Source organism: Micromys minutus, assembly GCF_963924665.1.
Source record: "Micromys minutus genome assembly, chromosome: 11".
NCBI classification, from domain to species: domain Eukaryota; kingdom Metazoa; phylum Chordata; class Mammalia; order Rodentia; family Muridae; genus Micromys; species Micromys minutus.
The window spans coordinates 23142307-23163265 of NC_137980.1; the positions used below are offsets into that span (position 1 = coordinate 23142307).

The 20959-nt window shown below is 51.0% G+C and overlaps 2 protein-coding genes across 4 annotated transcripts; one reads left to right on the top strand and one right to left on the bottom strand.

Moving 5' to 3' along the window:
• Positions 1-2245: 2245 nt before the first annotated feature.
• IDUA (alpha-L-iduronidase) lies at positions 2246-17240 on the bottom strand. 3 transcript variants are annotated; one of them, XM_080925011.1, is made up of 14 exons: positions 17041-17240; positions 16316-16456; positions 6557-6642; positions 6321-6428; positions 5928-6023; positions 5635-5837; positions 5381-5560; positions 5070-5286; positions 4578-4790; positions 4377-4498; positions 4139-4264; positions 3990-4066; positions 3602-3702; positions 2246-3487 (listed from the first exon to the last, which is right to left on the bottom strand). In XM_080925011.1, exons 1-14 carry the CDS (start codon positions 17229-17231, stop codon positions 3381-3383), a joined length of 1968 nt encoding a protein of 655 aa, XP_080781137.1. In that variant the 5' UTR covers positions 17232-17240; the 3' UTR covers positions 2246-3380. The 3 variants fall into 3 exon arrangements, with proteins under 3 accessions (XP_080781137.1, XP_080781138.1, XP_080781136.1); XM_080925012.1 differs by having other exon boundaries at positions 5381-5527; positions 6557-6645; XM_080925010.1 differs by having other exon boundaries at positions 6557-6645.
• Positions 12508-15381, top strand: SLC26A1 (solute carrier family 26 member 1; the record flags this gene model as incomplete). Its single annotated transcript, XM_080925013.1, has 2 exons — positions 12508-13107; positions 13858-15381. Exons 1-2 carry the CDS (start codon positions 12520-12522, stop codon positions 15379-15381), a joined length of 2112 nt encoding a protein of 703 aa, XP_080781139.1. The 5' UTR covers positions 12508-12519.
• Positions 17241-20959: the final 3719 nt, after the last annotated feature.

The following is a 20959-nucleotide window of genomic DNA, read 5'->3' on the forward strand; positions in this document are numbered from 1 at the left end:
TTGAGGAGATGTGTTTTATTGTAGCTATGAGGGAGAGTTCAACCAGTGGCATCTGAAAGGGTCCAGGCTGAACTAGGCCATGAGTGGAGGATGGGGGGATGGGACAGAGGAAGGGGAGATATAGCAGTTGAACCAAAAGAGGAGCCAAGGAAGAAGAGAGAGCAAGAAAGCACATGCCCAAAATGGCAGGATATTATAAGAAAAGCTGGGGAAAGAGAAGCAAAGAAGCTCAGCTCCTAGGCTGGAGAGGTTTAGGGGCCACAGGTGCTAAGTAGGCACATTAGTAGGTGAGAGAGTTTCTCAGACCCAGTTCTTCCAGAGCCCTGGCTAGGGTACTTCCTAAGGGTGTTTTTCTGTTCACCTGGCAGTGGTCCAGGCTTGGGCAGGAGTGTACAGTCTCAATGCTCATCTCTACATAGCACTCCATCTGGAAGAATTTCTGTTAGCAATCCAGATACCAAGACCCCATATACCAAGGACCAGTGAATGGGACCTGGTGGCTCAGCCTTAGCCTTAGTGAGGAAGGGTCTCTAGTCACTGATATCCTACACATTGTCTCTCTTCTGTATGAGACCAAGTAGATTCCCTGACTGAAGGCTACAGGAAGGATCCTGACCTGGAGCTGAACCCACCCTGAAGGACAGGGCAGGCAAGTATCACCCAACATGGTAATATCTAGGCAAAGAGCTGAGAATGGGGGACATTTGAGGGATGTACCGAGAACTGATGCCAGTTTTGAGGGAGACATGCCTTGAACCCCTGAAGGACTGCCATGCCACAATCAGACATCCCCACCCCCAAACCTAGTGACTCACCATTCACATGAGGGAAAGGGGAAAGGAGGCAGTATTAGTCAAGATTTGTATGCTGAGAACTCCTTCTTGCCTAGGTGCCCCAACTATGCCCCAGTCATCAGGTCCAGAATTGACTTTATGACATAGACCTCTGTCAAGATTAGATTTTGTCAACCTGACACAAGCTAGAGTCATCTATGAAGAGGAAACCTCAACTGAGGAACTGCCTCTATCAGATTGGCCTATAAGTGAGTCTAAGAAGCATTTTCTTGATTAATGATTGATGTGGGTGCCATCTCTAAGCAGATGGACCTGTGTATTATAAGAGAACAAGCTGAGCAAGCCATGGAGAGCAAATCAGTAAGCTGCTTCCCTCAGTAGTTCCTATCTTGATACCTAGAATATGAATATAAATATAATATATATTTAAAAATATAAATATGTTCCAGTCTCCGAGTAGCTGATACCACAGGAGTGTTGTACTGTGTGTGACCAGAATTGATTTCTGCCAATATCAGTTCTTTATTGGCTACACATAAGAGCACTGCATTTATCTACTGAGCTGGCACTTTTAATAGACATGTATGTGAAATATATGTGTTAATAATTAAGTTCTGGAAAAGTATTGTGTTCTCAGTGGAAATTTTAGTTATAGTTAATTCACTAATAATCTTCAGGCCCCTGGAAGAACTAATGCTACTTGAATGTGTGCACTTTCACTCTGAGTTGATACTATCTAACTCTGTTTTTTGTTTGTTTATGACTTACTTTATTTTTAAATATATATTTATATTTATATTCTTATAATCACACCTGAGGCCTGCGGTGTGAGACTAAGTACCCACAGGATTCAAAAGTACCGTTGAATGACCTGGACTATCCCTGCCTGCACATACTGTGGCAAGGAGGCTGGTGATATTCCCTTCCTGGTGTACACAGGGACAACCCTGAGTGTACCAAACAATATCTGAAGCCTTTCGGAAGCAACCACAGCACAGGCAGATGGGATGCTTCAGAGCTGGCTCTTGAACAAGGGTATTGCCCACACACTTCCGCAGAGGTCTGTGATACTAAAGGTACCAGTGAGGTAAGAAGACAGCATCAGCAAGGTGAGAGGGCCTGAGAAATTACCTACATCCATACAAACTATACACACTGCAGAGCACTGCTGGGCATGAAGGCTAAGGAGGTAGGCCCACAGTTCTTTACTGGCACAAACTGTCATAACGTTGCTAGCTATCATCATCATAGTATTCTGCCCAAATGCATGGGATTAAGCCACAAGGCACTCCATGTGTACTGTAGCCATGGATGGCCCAGGAGTCCTCAGCTACCACTCAAGCTGATAGACTGTGATTCACAGGATGCTTGCTTAGGGGAATACAAGAGTTACGGTTATAAGGTTATGTTGGCTTCCACCCAGATTTCAAAGGAAGATTTGAGAGGCCAGGTAACGTGTGGAATGGTTTTATTTCGATTTGTCACAAGCTAGAGTCATCTGGGGATTGAGAAAAATGCCCCAACAAGACTGACCTATGGGTGAGCCTGTTTTCTTAATTAGTGATTAATGTGAGATGGTCCAGACCGTTGTGAGTGGGGCCCGCCCTTTGATTCTGGAGTGTGTAAGAACATGGTCTGAGCAAGCCCGTGAGAGTAGGCCAGTAAGCAGCACTTCTCCACGGCCTCTACACGACTGCCTTCAGTGACAGACTGTGATGTTGGAATACAAATGGAATAGACGCTTTCCTACCCCAGCTGCTTACAAGCATCGTGTTTTATCACATCAATAGGAAGCCTAAGGCACCAGCCCAGGAGAAAAGTCCTGGAGGCTGTAAATGGCAGCGCCACAGACACCAAGTGTCTAGCACATTAGAGCTCATATCACATTAGCATGCGCCCCAATGCTGAGAACGGATCTGCAGGATTTAATGTCTGTCTTGCTGTGTTTTGGTCTTGTTTCGTTTAAATCCTTCTCTGTCATTTATTTCCCTGTTGGAATGGAAATGTTTATTCTGTGCAACTATATTTCAGAAATGTGCTTTTGCATTTATTCTTTGATATTTCAGAAGTTCAAGAAACTGAATTTAGATTGTTTGGATGGTGTGGTGTGTGTGTGTGTGTGTGTGTGTATGTGTGTGTGTGTGTGTGTGTGTGTGTGTTCTTACTGAACCTGGAACTTGCGGTTTCAGGTAGACGGGATGGCCAGTGAGCCCTGGCATATCTCTGTCCCTCCCACCAACACTGTGGGCATGTGTCACCATACCCAGCCTTTACATGAGTGCTAGATGTCTGAACACAAGCCCTTGTGCGTACACAGCAAGCACATTACCCAATAAGCCATCTCCCCAGTCCCACATTTAAATTTTTGAACAGCTGGGAATGGGGAGGAAGATGGGCAAAGGTCACTCCAGCTGGGCCAGGTACAATGCTCATCCACAAAGGCTGACCCCAGGTCTGAGGTAGAGAAAGACACTTTAAAGGGAAAGAGGGGAACAACAGAGAAAGCTACTAGTCAACTGTCTAGCTAACGGTGGTCTAGCTCATCCTGGTTGACTCCATTCACCAGTCACTAGGAGCCAGTGGCTCTCATGTGGCAGAGACATCCAGGTAAGTCACAGGGTCGGAGAAGGGGCCTGGACGGGCCCAGTAGTCCAATGCTCGTACCCGGTAGGAGCCAGAGACCACAGCTGTGTCTGCAGACACAAAAGCACATGTTTTCCGAAGTTCTCAAAACCCCAGACCCAACCCACATCACACTGTACTGAGGTCCAGGAGCACAGCTGCCAAGACTAGGGTTTTAGACGTACCAGGGCTGAACACAAAGAGGTTAAAAGTAGACGGCCTCCTGTTGATAGGGGCATACGCTTCACCCTCCGGGGAAAACTGGATCTCATATGTCCACAGGCACCTGGGGAAGGATGGGTCGGTACTGAAGCTGGGGCTAGGTAAACTCTGAAATCCTGGATGGGATTGGGTAGACCCACAACCCTATACTCTTCAGGTCCCTTGCTAGCACATCTAGGATCCCTGGGCACTCTCAAAATTGTGACACACCACAGTGAAGGGACTGGAGACTATCACTGTAGATCTCCAACTCAGACACAAGTGGGTCTGTGCAGGTGTATGCAGTGTGTACAGAACATATGGCTACAGAGGGTGATGACACAGGAAAGGACAACCACCGCACTCACGTACTTGGAGCCCACATGTTCATCCGACCAGACCAGAACCAGCTGTCCACGTGTCAGGGGCAGTGCACGGAGCCGGCTGACCTGTGAGGAGGGAGTAGCTGTGAAGGACTGAGCTACCTAGCTTCACACATAGGATGAGAGGCTGTCACTTGCCTGCCCTGGTGGCTTCAAGGGGCGCGCGCATACGTGCACCAGCAGGAGTGATGGCACCGGAAGCTTCCGGTGTAGGGTCAGGCGATTCCTAGCAGGAAAGGGGCGTGGTGCCTCAGCCACTGGGTCCTGGGGACAAGGAAAGCAAGTGGTTAGCAAACCTCAGTACCTAAGAAACCCTCCCTCTCCCTTTCCCTTCGTTCGTCCCTCCTCCCTCCTTCCCTCCCTACTTGCCACAAACCTCCACCATGCGCATAAGTCGGAACTGTTCTGCGGAGGGGAAGACCGGCTGGCCCATGCACTGCCACACACCGTAGGGGCTGCTGAGTTGATTGTCTAAGTAGAGTACTACGTAGACAAGCTCTGTGGAGCCAGACACCATGGTTTGCCTCCCTGAACCCACTTCGGCTGTGTTCTCACCTTCTTTTAGAATCCCACTCACCCAAGCCAGGAGGTACCCCATGCAGATGAAGAGTCACAGGGATACTGTGGTTGGGGTGTGCGTGGGTGTCATCACTGGTGTAGATCAGGACTGTGGTACTCCAGGCCTCTGAGGAGCCTTCAGGTTGATGGGTGCTGGCCAGGACACCCACTGTATGATTGCTGTCCAACACAGCCCCAGCCTTCGAGACCTCTGCCCAGAGCTGCTCTCCATCTACAAGTCAGGCAGAGGGTTGGGGCTGTTGACTTCCTCATACCTAGCACCTGGCCTCCTACCCTAATGCCTGGCTCCCACCATCTGTGTACTGGGGAGTCTGTTACACTGTTCAGCCCACAGAATGGAAGGATAGGGAGGCAGACATTTGGAAAACAAACCTACAGAATTCACCCAGCAGCTGGAGGAAGAAGTATGCCTGCCCCTATCCGGGACACGCCAGGCTAACATGGTATTTTCACTCTGACTCAGCACATGCAGACGCGGGTCACTACTCACCCATCAGGGCCATCAGTCCCATGACCGTGAGCACTGGCTTTCGAAGCAACTGCACATGGGGTGGGTGAGTGTTGTTAACCTGGAAGCGGGCAGTAAGTGTACGCTGGGAGAAAGGGTGGGGGTGGTAGCTTAGGAAGGCGTTGTCATTGCTGAGGAGCACATAGCGCATGGAGGAACTCCTATTGGCAAACAACAGGTTCTGGTGTTGCGCGATGACCTGTGAACGTGAGAGCAGCTGGGACCTGTACCACTGGCCACCGGTACTGTCCCCACCCCTGCCTAGGAAGGCTCCCTGAGGTTGGAGGACCCACCTTCACCACTAGGGCCGCATAAGTCACATCAGCTCTCCAGGGTTGTGGCAGGGACCAGCCCACCAGAGGGTCTGCCTCATCGTTATAAATAGGGATGTCCTTGAACTGAGGGAAGAGCTGCTGGATCTGCTCCACAACTGCCATCTCCTGCTCCAGGATGGAGATGGAGCTGCCTGCACCCTGCAGCCAGCACATGCCTCACTCGGTACAGGCTCAGCTCAAAGGAGGCAGGGAGGGGTGGGGGCAGCACGCACCTTCTTGTGAAGGGAGATGTAATCCAGACGCACGCCCACCTCACCAGTGAAGAAGTTGGTCCCATTGGCACAGTGTCCCAGGAGGCTCCAGCACATTGGTGACCTTGGCAGGGGATGGAAGGAATCCCCAGGACCACCCAGCCTCAAAGTGGGGCTGGCAATGTGCAACCCCTCAGAGCAGGCATCATAGTAATTCAGGAAGCCTACGGCAGGAGGGTCTTAAGGGTCTGGGATTGTTCTGCTTCCCTCTCACACAGCCCACCCAACAGGGCTTGGAAAAAAATGCTGCCTACCTTGTGTAGTCATGGACACGTTGTCAAAGTCATGGTGGTCTGGTTCGTTCCAAGTCTCAAAGTTCCACTTGGAAACATGTGTCAGCCCATACCTACCTGCAGAGTGTCTGCTGTTATACACAGGGAACTGTACCCTCAAGCTTGGGGATGGAGCCTACTTGGTATCCCCTAGGGATGGGGACCCATGAGTGGTGTTCCACTTGAATGAGATTATCTAGCTCCAGGCAAGTACACCACCCCCATCAGGTGAATCTCACACCCATCAGGCATCTCTGGCTAGGGTATAGTGATGCCTGTGGCAGGAGAAAACCATGAGGTGCCCTGGATGATCATGGAGGAGAGCCTCACCAGGACAACCCACTACAGCCCCCAGGACTTCCCCCCTCTATGCACCAATGTATCTTCTGGCCAAGAGAGAAACCAGGTCCTTCCATTCAAACACCTGCTGCTTGTCCTCAAAGTCCGTGAAGTACCCAGAAGGACTGCCCATCAGCTCAAATCCTGAAACACACGGGGGTAGTTGTCCCATGGACCATCATGCCCAATGCCCCAGTTAGTGCTGAGATACCACCACCCACCACCAGGACATGGGATGGTGGATAGTGGGAGAAAGCAGGGCCACCGCTCACCAGGGAGAAGCTGGTTCTCCGCAAGGAGGTCTAGGAACGCATCCAAGTGGGTGAAGTTGTAGATCAGTCCCTGCCCAGGTGACTGCCTGCTGTGGGAGGGAAGGTCAGCAGTATTTCTCCACACTCTGGTTTACAACTAGGGCCACACTCAAGCATGGGGGGTGGGGGGAGCAAGTTCTCAGGGAGATGCAGGCTTCCAGATGGGCTTTCTCTTTTGGAAAAGACTAGCACTACTGTGCAAGTCTGCCACATTTGAGTAAGCCTGAGTATGTTTGCATAAGACCCTACACTAAGCCTTACAGACCCTGAAAGCTATGGGAAGACTATGGCTTCTCTCGCTCAGCATGGAATATGAATGTGTATGCATAAAATCTTCAAGAGATTCAAGTAGGGCTTTCCACTGAGGTGGAAAGACATAAGATAGGTGACGAGCCATCTTAAAGACATCTGACATGAGGACAGATAAGGGAGAGAAGCCAGGCAGAATTTAGTAGATACTACCATGACTCTCAACGCCCCCAGAGAGCAAAACTCCAAATCTGACCCAATAATCCCTCCCTCTCCCCATACTGAGAAACAACATGGGTGCACAAGAAAAGATGGAGGGCTTCCTCAGTTCCATACTGGGCCATTTCCCATGGGGCTCAGTTTCTGAGAGGGAAAAAGAGTCGTCTTTTTCGCCTGGACCTTTATTAAAACATCACGAGCTTGGCCAAGGGGAAATGTCAGAGTGAGAGGAGAAGATGGTCGGGGAAAGGAAACCACTCTTCTGAGGTAACATCGAAGACCTGCCAAGTGGTGGCTTGAGCCAGTGACGGCGATATCTGGGAAGCAAGCAAGTACAAAGTCACTTAGACGGGAGCAAATGGCAGTCTAGCGGTAAAAAGGCACCTAGCTGGCTGGGAGCAAAATACAGGTACAGAGCTGGGTATGGGGTTACATAGAGGCGTTGTGACTTAATGAGGACAGGACACTGACTCAGGGCAAAACAGGAGGCATTAAAAGCAAAGCCACAATGTTCTGAAACAGTCGTGGAAGTGGCTAATTGAGGTGAAAGCAAGCGATTGCAATGGGCATGAAGGGAGAGATGCCAAGACACTGCCAACTGCCGGGTCTGAGGTGAGTTGTAGGTAATGTCCAGGGAAGTTGCATGGATTTCAGGACGCTGGTGGCTTGGAGCTCTGTCTCTGGCTTACAACTCCTGGGAAGGAGTGAAGAGCCACCCTGAGGGCTAAATCTGCAGCTTGAAGGCATCAGCCAACAGGTACAATGGGTCAGTCCTGCCAGGGTCTGAGAGCTTGCTAAAGATAAATTGTCCTGGAAGGCATGTAAGACAGCTCATGGGTTCGTCTGGAGAGGGATGGTGGGCCAGAGTCTCCACCGTGGGTGGTAGGACCATCTCTACAAGAAGCAGCACCTGCTAGGCACATCAACCCCCCACTGTTCATGGCCACATGACTACTGCCCCCAAGTCCAGCCTGCCTTCTCTGCTTTTGGATTGGAGCCTCTGCCTAGAGCTACAAACAGACCTGCTCAGCTCTTTTCCTTTCCACCCAATGGGCAAAACCAGTTGCAAATAAATAACAAGCATTTGGATAAAGATTAAATCCTTGTTCCAAAGTCCCAAGTCGTTGGGGGCAGAAACTGTCATCAGCTCCCTCCCTTCACAAAACAGGCAGAGTACACACTTCAAGGAAGCGGGCCTCAGCAACAGGGCTATGCTCTGGGTCCGACTTTCAAATCAGAGATGTTCCAAGACTGTGACCCAGTATGGACCTGGGTGTCTGCTTGACACTCCCCACTCTCACGCCTTCCACCCCCCCACCTCCCCCCACCCCCCCACCCTCCCCCTCCTCCCCCCCTTACCCCCCCCCTCAACCTCCTGATAATTCCCGGGGCCTCCCATACCCAGGAAATCTAGAGAGCAGTCCTTTGTCCCTCTCTGCTGCCTTGGAGGAAGGGTGGTGGCATTAAAGAGTCCCTAAAATGGGGAGGGGGCGAGTCATTGAGGCGAGGTTTAAGGAAGTCTGCCACCCCCCCCCCCCCCCGCAGCGTGGCCTGAACCATAGCCCAGCTGGGACAAGCCATTCTCCGTACAGCTAGATGAGGCACAGCCCCAGCAAGGGAGCACAAGGGCCCTTTCACAGCAGCCCTCAGCAACTCCCAGGCCTCTTGCTAGAGGCGGGGCGCGTGCGCTTAGAGGGTGAGGCCACAGCGGCTGGTGAGTGCCTGGGTGAGCGCATGGAGGATTGGGGGGAGGGAGGGACGCCTGAGCTGGCGGGGAGGTGGTACGCTCCAGCAGAGGAGAGCAGCAGTAACCGTGCACTCGGCACGCTTTGGGGGTGTAGGGGGGGCGCCGAGAAGAATAAACGCGGTCTACGCCTGACTATGCGGGATGCCAAGCAGAATGGGGGTGGTGCGTGTAGTGCGGGAACACTACCTAGTATCAGGAGAATCTGCTGAAGCCCTCAGGAAGGCACAGACATTCTGGTCTGCTCCTAAAGCCTGTCCGCCCCTACCATTTCCCACTGTTGGACAGGGCATGATGTTTCCTTCCCAAATATATAGTTCAGTATTTAAATGGTGGTGGACTGAGCTAAAAGAAGGAAATCACTGAGCTGCATAGGAACAAACAGACCTATGGGCCTCATACCCCGCCCTTTGTCTGCCCAGCGGCAAGCCAAGGTGCCTGCATCTCAATGAGCACATGGGGGTGGGACAGTGAGCCTGGTCATACCCATAGCAGCACCACCCTGAATGCACAGAGCTGTAGAGGCAGAAAGAGGAGAGCAGCGGGCTCTTGGCAAATTGTGGAAGACATGACTTCATCTGCATTTCAATTTGCTGTGGACACTGACCAGGAGAGGTCTGAGGAAAGGCCCAATCCTTCCCACCCAGGGTGGTGGAGAGGGGAGGGGCCAACCCTACACTGTTCCCTGCTTTGAAAGGAAGGTGAATACTCCCACCCTCTGCTACAGCCCAGCATCTCTGTGTTTACAGGGCATCATTCCACAACTTCAGCTCGGCCACTCTCAAAGATGTAGCAACAGGACACTCACCAGAGGCTCCTGTGTGGCTAACTGGGTAGGTTATCATTTTATGACACACCCCAGTAGTTATCCCCAGACCACTAGAGGAGCCTTTTATCTGACAAGAGAGATGTTCTGACTAACCCCACCACACCCACTGGGTAACTAACTGCTCCTGTAAGCCACAGTTTCCAGCTGCTGCACAAACACTGGCTCGGAGCTTGTTGGGAGGGCAAGAGGAGGTCCAGCGGTGCTACAAAGGTAAGACAGAACAAGTTCGGACCCTGGCACAAAATAGGTTCTTCTAAGAACAGGAGACCTTGAAGAGATAGGACAGCACCCAGGCGGGGCGCCTGAGAAAGAAGGTGGAGGAATACCTAAACCACAGAGGATCCAGCCTAGTCTCCCGGCAGGCTTCCCACTCCGGTCACTCCACCCACATTCCATGCCCATCTCACCCACAAACGGGGCTGTGGCCAGGCCCATGGCTGCCAGGAACTGGGCAAGACCTGTCAGTGTCTCAAAGAAGTGTCCAACCCATGAACTGGAAGGAACTCTGAATTCTTATTATCCCCTGACCTGGAGGAATGAAGTCTCAGATGGTTCTATAAGACAACTGTTGATCCTTTCTCAAGACCCATGGGGATAAGAGGAGTAAAACATAGAGCTCCACTTTGCCAGTCCAGGCAAACACTGTGTTAGGCCTGTGGAGACAGCAGACCGGACTAGCCGGCCTTCTGGCCATAATGAAAAGACCTACCTCCGGCAAGGGAGAGCACCCAGAATACAGGAGCCCACAGAAAACAGCAAGACTGCCACACAGAACTACGTACTCTTAAGCACAATGTGAGAAACTCGTTGCTCGCTACAGGGTATGGATCTGGGGGTTCTGACCAGCTTTATAGAATTTGGAGGCAACCCTCAAGTCTGAGAGCACTGACTGCTTATGATAATTCTTACAAGGCAAGTCTCATGTCCTGCAGAGGTACCTGGGGGCCGAGTAGAGTACCTCACCAGGATTACAGGGGGTCAGTACCAAGGAAGGGAGGGAAGGGGGGGTGGAACTGAGGCCAATCTAGAATCCTACCTCCAAGGGGAAGAACACACCTGTTTCGGTGCTGACAGGCTGTGCGCCACACAGGTGTCTGTGTTCACTCAAGTATGCATATTTACAACAGTAGCCTGTGCATACACTGCGCCCAGGAACATGGAACAGACTGAGCTTCAGCCTGCTCCGGCCAGAACAGTCTCTAAGAAGGTGGAAAGAAGCTAACCAGCATCTGGGTAGGCAGAGTCAGCTTATTTGACCCCTGAATCTCAAGAGATTTCACTCAGCTCCTATGGGGCCTCACACTCAAGTATCCTGCCTCAGCCACTCCTGTCTCCACCTCCTCTTCCTCATAACCAGACAGAAGCTGCTGCACCTGGAGCACCCACCCCTCTGTAGAGGGGTGTTTATCAGAGGCCCACATAACCGTAATTACCTGTGAGCTTCTGATTACAGTACAACTTGCCGGATTAGCTCACCAGATTAGCCGCTCAGGTAACACTCATTTGACTGGGGAAACCCATGACTCAGCTATCTTTTGGGTAAATAATTTAACAGTGAGCCCAGCGGAGTATCCTCCACAGATCAGCCTCAGAGGTGCCTGCCAACCTGCTCTCTGTTTGTTAAGAGAAGCCAGAGTGATCGGAGGATCAGCCCACCAGCAAGCTGCAGCCCCTGGATATTGCAAAGCCTATAGAGCCAGCCTGGTGCCCCAGGTAAGAACTATCCCATTAAGCCACCCTTTCTGGGCAGAAATAGGAACCTAGACTGTCATTTCTCTGGGGATTGCTCAAATACAAGGCAGCTGATACTTATAATCCTTCCTCCACACATCTGAGCCCCTAGACACTTGGGGTGAGCCTCAGAGCATTCAATGGCCCTTATGTATCATTGTCTTCATAATACTCCTCAAGAGCTAGGATGCTGGCTGAACAGCCACCCTATCAGAGACGCTGCTTTCCCAGTACCCAGACCAGGCACAGTTGGCTCCAACAGTCACCACCATGTCCTGGGTTGCAAGTGAACAGAGCATGTTTGATTAATGTTACAAACAAGTACTTTGGAACCTGTAAACAAGACCAAGGCCACCACGTGGTCAGCCAGCCTGAGAATTCTTCAGTACCAGAGCGAGGTCAGAGGGGGCTAGGACAGCCAGGCCAAAGGTGGACATCTGTGAAGCAGTGTGCTTGTTCAGTGTACTTGAGCCTCTGAGACTCAGCACTTGGAGTCATGGGCACACTGGTTCCAGAGCACACTAGTGCCTGGTGAGGCACATTCGAAACTTATGAAGAAGGCTATCACAGACCAGGGGCCCCAGCGCATGCATTGTACAAGGTCTTCTGCCAACCTCCAGGCCTATGGTGTTCACAGGAAAACAGGTGATGACTTGGGAGAACTCATGTAGAAGTGGGGTGGCTGGCGGAACCCCTCGCCAGCCCAGGGAGGATGGAGCTGGAGTTGGAGTTCAAAGTGCGCCTGCCTCTGTTACTGTGGTTTGGGCATATGTGGGCTGGTGGAGGCCTAGTCTAGCCCTTGGTTTGGGTCAGTGATCTTCAGGATGCTTTAGGCAGTAGACTTCACACAGGGGCTGAATTAGGTAGACCACAAGGAACTGCTGGGGCTGAAGCCAGGTAAAATGGCTCCCCGAAGCATGCTGCTGTCAGGATCACCTCTCACTCTAAAACTAGCATCTTGGAGCTCAAGGCCTTACATTCATCCACACAGAAGTACAGCCTCTTGTCAGAAACACAATCGCTGATGTCTGATGCTTATGTTTGGGTGGACAAAAATTCACTGTGAAATTGGCTCCTGGGATCTGAGAGCTTAGACCCCTTAGCCATGCCCATTCCCCACTGCAGGTTAGCTGAAGAGCCTGGTGTGACCGGATGGATGCTTCTCCTGAGCCCCAACAGAAGGGTGGGACACTGGTGCTGGTCCGACGGCAGCCCCCTGTGTCCCAGGGCTTGCTGGAAACACTGAAGGCCAGGCTGAAGAAGAGCTGCACCTGCAGTCTACCATGTGTTCAGACCCTGGTGCAGGATCTGTTCCCTGCCATACACTGGCTGCCCCAGTACCGCCTCAAGGAATACCTGGCAGGTGATGTTATGTCGGGATTGGTCATTGGCATTATCCTGGTGCCACAGGCCATAGCCTACTCGCTGCTGGCTGGGTTGCAGCCCATCTATAGCCTCTACACTTCCTTCTTTGCCAACCTTATCTACTTCCTCATGGGCACCTCCCGCCATGTTAATGTGGGCATCTTCAGCCTGCTGTGTCTCATGGTGGGTCAGGTGGTGGACCGAGAACTCCAGTTGGCTGGCTTTGACCCCTCCCAGGATTCTCTAGGGCCCAGGAACAATGACAGCACCCTCAACAGCACAGCTACGCTGACCACTGGGCTGCCGGACTGCGGACGGGACTGCCATGCCATCCGCATCGCCACTGCCCTCACTCTGATGGCTGGGCTTTATCAGGTAAGGAGTTAGCCGCACAGCAAGCAGGCCGGCTGGCTCAGTTTCTTAGAGCATCTGAAGGCCTGGCCACTTGCTACCAGGAAAGCCTGGAAGCATGACGAGAAAGTATCCTTTAGGCTCAGAGAGAAAACAGTACAGCAAAGGCAGAGGTGGCGCCCAGGCCTGGGTACCAGAAGGGCTGAGGACACAGAGTGGAGAGATATGTGGGGCTGTGGTCTGAGCAGGGCACTGGGCCAAATGCGGCCAATGGCTCAGATACATAGCTAGACTGTAACCCCAATGTCCACTCTGGCTTAATGACCCAGGCAGGACTTGGGAGGAGAGATGCATTCATTTCCCTGGTCTCCCCACATCTTGCTCTTTCCTGTTTTTTTTTTTTTTTTTTTTCTCTGTTCCTCCTATTCCTCTATTCCATGGCTGCCCGGGAGAGATCTGGGTGGAAGGAGCTACACATAAGACACGGGGGAAGGGGCTGCCTCCTGATGTCTACAGCATTGACTCTGGAAAAAAAACAATTTTGGCATGTGTGAGAGGGTGAGAAGTAAGCATTCACCCACATGCAACATCCACAGAACAGAACATAGCTCATCCCTGTGTCTTCCATGATGTCTGTGGAAAACAGCTGGAGTCCATTCAGTGGAATAAGCAAGTGTGGATACCAGGCTCTGTGCTGTGACTCCCACCCCTTAGTTTATACTCATGGTGGCTCCTGCCTCACGGCCTGCCAAACTGACTGTGCTTCCTCCGCAGGTCCTCATGGGTATCCTCCAGCTGGGCTTCGTGTCTACCTATCTCTCACAACCGCTGCTCGATGGCTTTGCCATGGGAGCTTCTGTGACCATCTTGACTTCTCAGGCCAAACACCTGCTGGGTGTGCGGATCCCTCGGCACCAGGGCCTAGGCATGGTGGTCCGCACATGGCTAAGCTTGCTGCAGAACGTGGGACAGGCCAACATGTGTGATGTGGTCACCAGTGCCGTGTGCCTCGGAGTGCTACTGGCAGCTAAGGAACTCTCGGATCGCTATCGACACCATCTGAAAGTGCCAGTGCCCACAGAGCTCTTAGTCATTGTGGTGGCCACAATCGCGTCCCATTTTGGACAGCTCCATACCCGATTTGGCTCGAGTGTGGCCGGCAACATTCCCACGGGTTTTGTGGCCCCACAGGTACCAGACCCTAAGATAATGTGGAGTGTGGCCCTAGATGCCATGTCCCTGGCCCTCGTGGGCTCAGCCTTCTCCATCTCCTTGGCAGAAATGTTTGCCCGTAGTCATGGCTACTCTGTCCGCGCCAACCAAGAGCTGCTAGCCGTGGGCTGCTGCAATGTGCTGCCTGCCTTCTTCCACTGTTTTGCCACTAGTGCTGCTCTGTCCAAAACTCTGGTGAAGACAGCCACTGGCTGCCAGACCCAGTTGTCCAGTGTGGTCAGTGCTGCTGTGGTGTTGCTGGTGCTGCTGGTGCTGGCTCCGTTGTTTCACGATCTGCAGCGGTGTGTGTTAGCTTGCATCATCGTCGTCAGCCTGCGGGGGGCGCTGCGCAAGGTGAAGGATCTCCCGCAACTTTGGCGGCTAAGCCCTGCGGATGCACTGGTCTGGGTGGCTACTGCAGCTACCTGTGTGCTAGTCAGCACCGAGGCTGGACTGTTAGCTGGAGTGTTCTTCTCGCTGCTCAGCCTGGCAGGCCGCACGCAGCGTCCACGGGCTGCCCTTCTTGCTCGAATTGGAGACTCGGCCTTCTACGAGGATGCCGCTGAGTTTGAGGGCCTCCTGCCCCCACATGAGGTGCGAGTGTTCCGTTTCACAGGTCCACTCTACTATGCCAACAAGGATTTCTTCCTCCGGTCGCTCTACAGCCTCACGGGGCTGGATGCTGGCCACTCAGCTACCAGGAAGGATCAGGGCACAGAGGTGGGTGTCAGTAGCAGAAGTCTTGTCGATGGCAAGGATCTGGGTTCAGTGAGCAGTGGGACTGGACTGGTGGTACCTCTGGCATTTGGTTTCCACACGGTGGTCATTGACTGTGCACCACTGCTGTTCCTGGATGTGGCTGGCATGGCCACACTGAAGGACCTTCGCAGAGACTACAGGGCCCTGGACATTACCCTGCTTCTGGCTTGCTGCAGTCCCTCAGTGAGAGATACATTGAGAAAAGGGGGCTTCCTTGGGGAGGACCAGGGAGCTGAAGAGGAGCTGCTGTTCCCCAGTGTACACAGTGCTGTAGAGGCTGCACGTGCCCGCCATGAGGAGCTGATGGCTGCCGACTCTGCCCTATAGCAGGGCCCACTTCCTCAAGAGCCGAGACCTGTGTCCACAAGCCAGTACTGAGCTCCTTTGTAGGAGTGATATGAATGACAAAGTCATTATTAATAGAGCCTTGGACCACCTTTGCCCTGGGGAAGCCAGGTAACTCCAACTAGGAAAGTGCAGCATTCTTAACGCATTCAAGGATTCCAAACATTCAGTGATTGATACGCTCTACCTCTGAGTCCACTGCTGCCCCCTGGTGCCTATTCAAGTAGTTGCACCCACACACATGATCCCTCAGCCAACACAGTGCCCAGTTTGATATTCTGTGTTGTCATTTTATCTGAAACAGAGTCCCGCAAATTATATGACCTACAAGATGCCAAAAGGACACTTTCCCATCCCCCGTACCATCAGGTGCCAGATATGAGCTGGATATGTGGCCGAGCCTCAAGGATCTGAATTTCTGAAAGGCCTTCTCATGCCTGGTGCTCATTTTGATTGGACCCTTGCAAAGGCAGCCACCTGCTCCAGAGCCACAGTCCAGTGTCACTGTCTAAGGCGATGTGACTGAGATAACCTTAACCTGACCTTCGGGCACAATGACCCTATACTGGTAACCACAATGTGGTATATGTGTAGTACAAAGCCAGGCATAGTAGACACTAACCCCATTCTGTACTTCTTTAAAAAAAAAAAAAAAACAAAAACCTCAGAAGGAAACCACCTGTGCTCCATCCAGGGCCTGCCTTTGGCATAGCCAAGCAGGCTCCTCTTATGCCCAACAGGATGCTCTAACAGAAGCACAGCCCCAACCCTGTGTCCTACTATAATTCTCCCTGGACTCACAGCCCAGCACTGTGTTTCACAACTGGCCCCCACAAGGTCAGATCCACCACCTCAGCCCTCTGTAAAACTAGCTCTGACCAGCAACTCCCGGGCTACCCACTTCGGCATCACCCACCTGGCTGTGATGAGGTCCAGCAGCCAGTGTATCCGGACCTGCTCAATGCCACTGTGAGGTACGGCACCTATGTAGGCAAGGTTCAGTTGCTGGTCCCAACTAAGGTCGTACTGGTCAGCCTGGTCGTGAGGCAGTGGGGGGCTAGGGATAGGACAAAAAAGTGAAGCGTTCATCCTAAGCAAGGGCCTGCAACATACCAGACTTTACACATGTATCTGACTGCCTAAATCCTTGAGGATAAACTGTGTGTCTCCAGAGTATACGATAAAGTAGCTTGTTAACCGGAATGGTCTACAGTCTTGTTTGGGCCGGGGGCGGGGGCGGCGTTCCCACAGGACAAAGCACCATATTCTAAATAGGGCATCTACCTGCCATAGAAAAGGATCTGAGAATTTCTAGAGAGACTTGGGGCACACTCGGAAACTTTGGGAGACTCCTAGGCTCTGTCAAGTCACCAATCATGAACCTATAGCCTGAGTACTACGTTCTTGATCGCTGGGGTCACTTAGGGAGGTTCTGGTACTCAGGGACCTACTAAAGGTAGAAAACCCACGCCACACTCCAGAAACTGACTAGCCTGAGAAGGTGGGCCCTAAAGGAGTTTGATCTTCACTTATGAGTGTTCAGGAATTATGGGCAGAGAGCTCAAAGCTATGATGAGGGGAACCCAGGGGAAAGAGCGAGGGGCGCCCCTGGACTTGACAAGAGCGTGTGGTGGGCCTCACCAGAAGCCGGTGCTCCTCCAGAAGGGCAGCAGAGGCCTCAGCGGGCGGGCTGCGTCCACACGCACCAGGTACGGTGTCTCGGCCAGCGCCAAGGGCGAGGCCAAGAACGCAGCAAAAAATATCAGCATAGCAGAGGCTGGACGCGGGGGACGCACGGCTAGGCTATCCAGGCGCGCCCGGACAGCGAGCATTTAGGCGGCGGTCGCAGTGTTCCGCCTCCGGGTAACGCCCCACGTGACCACTCCCCAGGCCGGGACAAAACGGAACCCAGTCACGCGCCGCCTCCTCCTGGCGAGTTCCGCTGCGTCCCAGGCGCTCCACGGTGGAACTGGCATTAGCAGTGTTTGGGTGTCTCGGCGCAGCCATGATTCTTAGCGGTTGTCTCAGTCTCTCTGGAGGCCTTGCGTGCGCTGAAAAATATAAATAAATCAATAAATCAGGCACTGCTGTCATGAGGGGTGGAAGTGGAAAACTGAATCAGAAGATGGCGCTGTGGGACTGCTCCAAGGATTGGATTTGGGGAGAAGTCAAGGTGCTTTGGCCGAGGATCTCTATGACTTCCCCCACCCCCACCCCCGAAATGGGGCTGAGCTCATTCTGGGATGAATGAGACGCTCCAGAATCCAAGTGGCCCCTTGTAGTGGACAATCAAAGGTCAGTCCTGAATATCTGTGAGAGGCGGGGCCGGTAGTGCAAATCTTTAAAATCTGAATTGTGCACACACAAGGAGTAGGATATAGCAGCGATGGGATTAACTGACCCCTTTACGTTTGGACTGGAGAGAGATGGCTCATCAGTTAAGGGCACTGACTGCTCTCCCAGAGGAACTGGGTTCAAATCCCAGCACTCATACAGTGGCCCACAACTATTTGTAACTCCAGTTCCAGGGGAAAACAACACCTTCGTCTGGCTTCCACAGGCACTGCACACATATGGTGCACAGACATACCTGGAGGCAAAATAACCATACACGTAAAATAAAAACAAATATTAAAAATTTTTTTAAAGTACTGTAAAAAGCCCATGGTGGTGCATGTTTATAATCTTAGCACTCAGCAGCCTAAAGGAGGAGAATCAGATTTTGAGATGGCCTAGACTACATAACAAGACCTTGTCTCAAAAAGTCATGAGCTGGGTATGTAGTCCAGTGGTGTGGTTCTTGCCTAGTACGTTCAAAGCCACGTGCAGACTCCCAGCACTGAAAAAAAAGAAAGAAAAAAAAAAAGCAAACTGTGAAGGGGGAGGAAAAAGGCAAAACGAAGCAACTAAGTGATACTGGGAACAACCAGATGGAAATGACCGATTGCTTTCAAAGAGCCAACAGTAAAACAAACACCAGCTTCAGCAGAAGTACGGGACCTGAAGACTAAAAACAAACCTAAGTCCCGAAAGGAGTGTCTTAGCTTGCTTTCTTTTGCTGTGATAAAACTTGCTGAACAAAAGCAACTTGGGAAGAAGGGGTTCATTTGACTTGCACTTCTTAATCATAGTACACCCCTGAGTCAGGGCTGGAGCTCAAGGCAGGAACCTGGAAGCGGGAAGGACCGGAAGCAAGGGATATGGTGAGAAGCTGCTTCCTCACCCCCCCCCCCAGATCACCTTCCCAGGGGTGCACCACCCACAGTGGGTTGGATCCTCCCACATCAGTCACTAATCAAGAAAATGGCCATATGGGCCAATTGGACAAAGGCATTTTCCCAACTGAGGATTCTTCTTCCCCAAAGACTGTAGCTTGTGTCATGTTGACATAAATAAATGTAAATAAATAAATAGAATATAAGAAATAATCGGCACTTATTGAGTTTAACAAAAACAGAAACAACAACAAAAACAAAAAAAAACATTTCCAGTTGGGGGCTGAGGGATATGCTTTGACTCTCAGACACTCAGGAGGTTGAAGCCAAATGACTCCTTGAGCTAGGAGTTTGAGGCCAGCCCTGAACAACACAGTAAGAAACATAGCTGTGTGTGATACATAAACACACAGAGGTTTCTGAAAAGTAAAGGTTGAGTAGAAACGTCTTAGAGAAATTGCGAGGACAGCTGTTGCCACCCATTTTCCACTACGGAAATATTGCCTGTTGTTCTTCTTCAAGCAGAAAGAGAGTGATCTTCGGTCAAATGCAGAGGAACCAGAAAGAATGAAAAATAGGCGTATAAAAGCTGTAGAAATCCAATGTATTGTGACTGTAGAAAGCCATGATGGTAGAAATGTCTTGCAGGGGCATAAAGACAAATGTATCTAGAGAGTTAAACTGCGTGTTAATAGCAATGCAGTCACGGAAGGCAGTTAGCAGGGTTAAGTCCACTGTTGTAGTTCCGGAACATTCAGTCTTCATTGAATGTGGTAAAGGAGATTGGCAGGTATAATTGCATTAGAATCTTAAGATGTGAGATCATCCTAGATTATCCAGTGAGTCTCAGATGCAATGTTGTGCTTACACGGGGAGGCAGCAGAAGGGAGACACAGAAAAGGGGGTTGAAGTGGCCTCAAAAGATCCAGTGTTACCTCTGGCCCAGATCCCAGGCTTCCTGGTTTGCTCCTTATCATTCATGAAGTAGACAACAATGGCTAGACTGCCGCTGCACTCTGACCAGAGTCTGCAGTGACGTTCAGAGAGGAACCGATGACATTCATTTCCTAGCCTGGATGTTCCCAGGGTGAGAAATAAGTTCCTGGCAGAGCTCAAAGAAAGTTACAAGACATAGGACTTGGTGTCTGAAGGAGCATAGGTTATATAGAATGTTGTACCTGCTCCTGGATGAGGAAGGCTCTTCCCTGAGACGGCGTGATCACAAGCGGGAGTCCTATGGGAAGTCCCATAATGTCTTCCAAATTATCTCTGGTTGGACTGATGCTGGGGAAGTGGTCTGATTCTGAGGAACTGGCCAAGGGAAAGTTGAATTGTAGATATCAGTTGGAGGTTTGCAGGGATAACATTCTTTCTAGTCACCTCCTTTCTTTTTTAAAATTTATTTATTTTATATATGTGAGTATACTGTAGCTGTCTTCAGACACACTAGAAGACGTCAGATCTGGGATCAGATCCCATTACAGATGGTTGTGAACCACCATGTAGTTGCTGGGAATTGAACTCAGGTCCTTTGGAAGAGCAGTCAGTGCTCTAACCACTGAACCATCTCTCCAGCCCCGTCACCTCCTTTCTTAACAGGGTTAGGGCCAGACATTCTGAAATACAAAATAGCTTCCAGGAATACGATGGCAACTGATGAGAGGTGCTTGGTTTGGGGTCTTACTGGTTCCACAGAAAATACTGATTAAGTTGGTACAGGGTCCTAACTAAGTGACAGAGATGTGGTATTACAGTGTGCAGCAGAGGGAATTCACACTGGTTACCTCAGAAGCAGCCAATTTCCAAACCTCCCAGCATATAGATGGAAACCTAGCACAAAGGAGGGTTTCTGAAAAGACACTCTGTGTGACAAGACAGATTGACTTAAACTGCAGTGATGAAGAGGTTGGAATGTTGCAGGTCCAGAGGCTAATTACTTTATCTTGGACTAGCTGTACTCCCATGAACAGATATTTCTTACCCACCTCTGTGTTGAAACTAATGTCCTGTGGCTAGTAGATAAGAGCCTTTTTTAAAAAAAAAAAAATCTGTTAACTTAGCAGACCACTAGCCTCCACTAACTCAAAAGCTAAGAATGTCATCATATAATACCTGAAGCCTGTAGAAAACCTTCCCCCACACTTAACCACCTCTCTGATTAGCCACCAATATCATTTTAAACCTGTTTTGATTTATGACTTACTTTGTTCTGTGAAACTAAAAAGTACATGAAGGTGTTTCCATGTGGGGATGTGGAATCCTGGGTAACTTAAATCTGTGTTCCTGGGTTGCTGTTCCTCAAAATGACTCCAGAACAAACTCTTACTCCTTTTAAGACGAGAGCT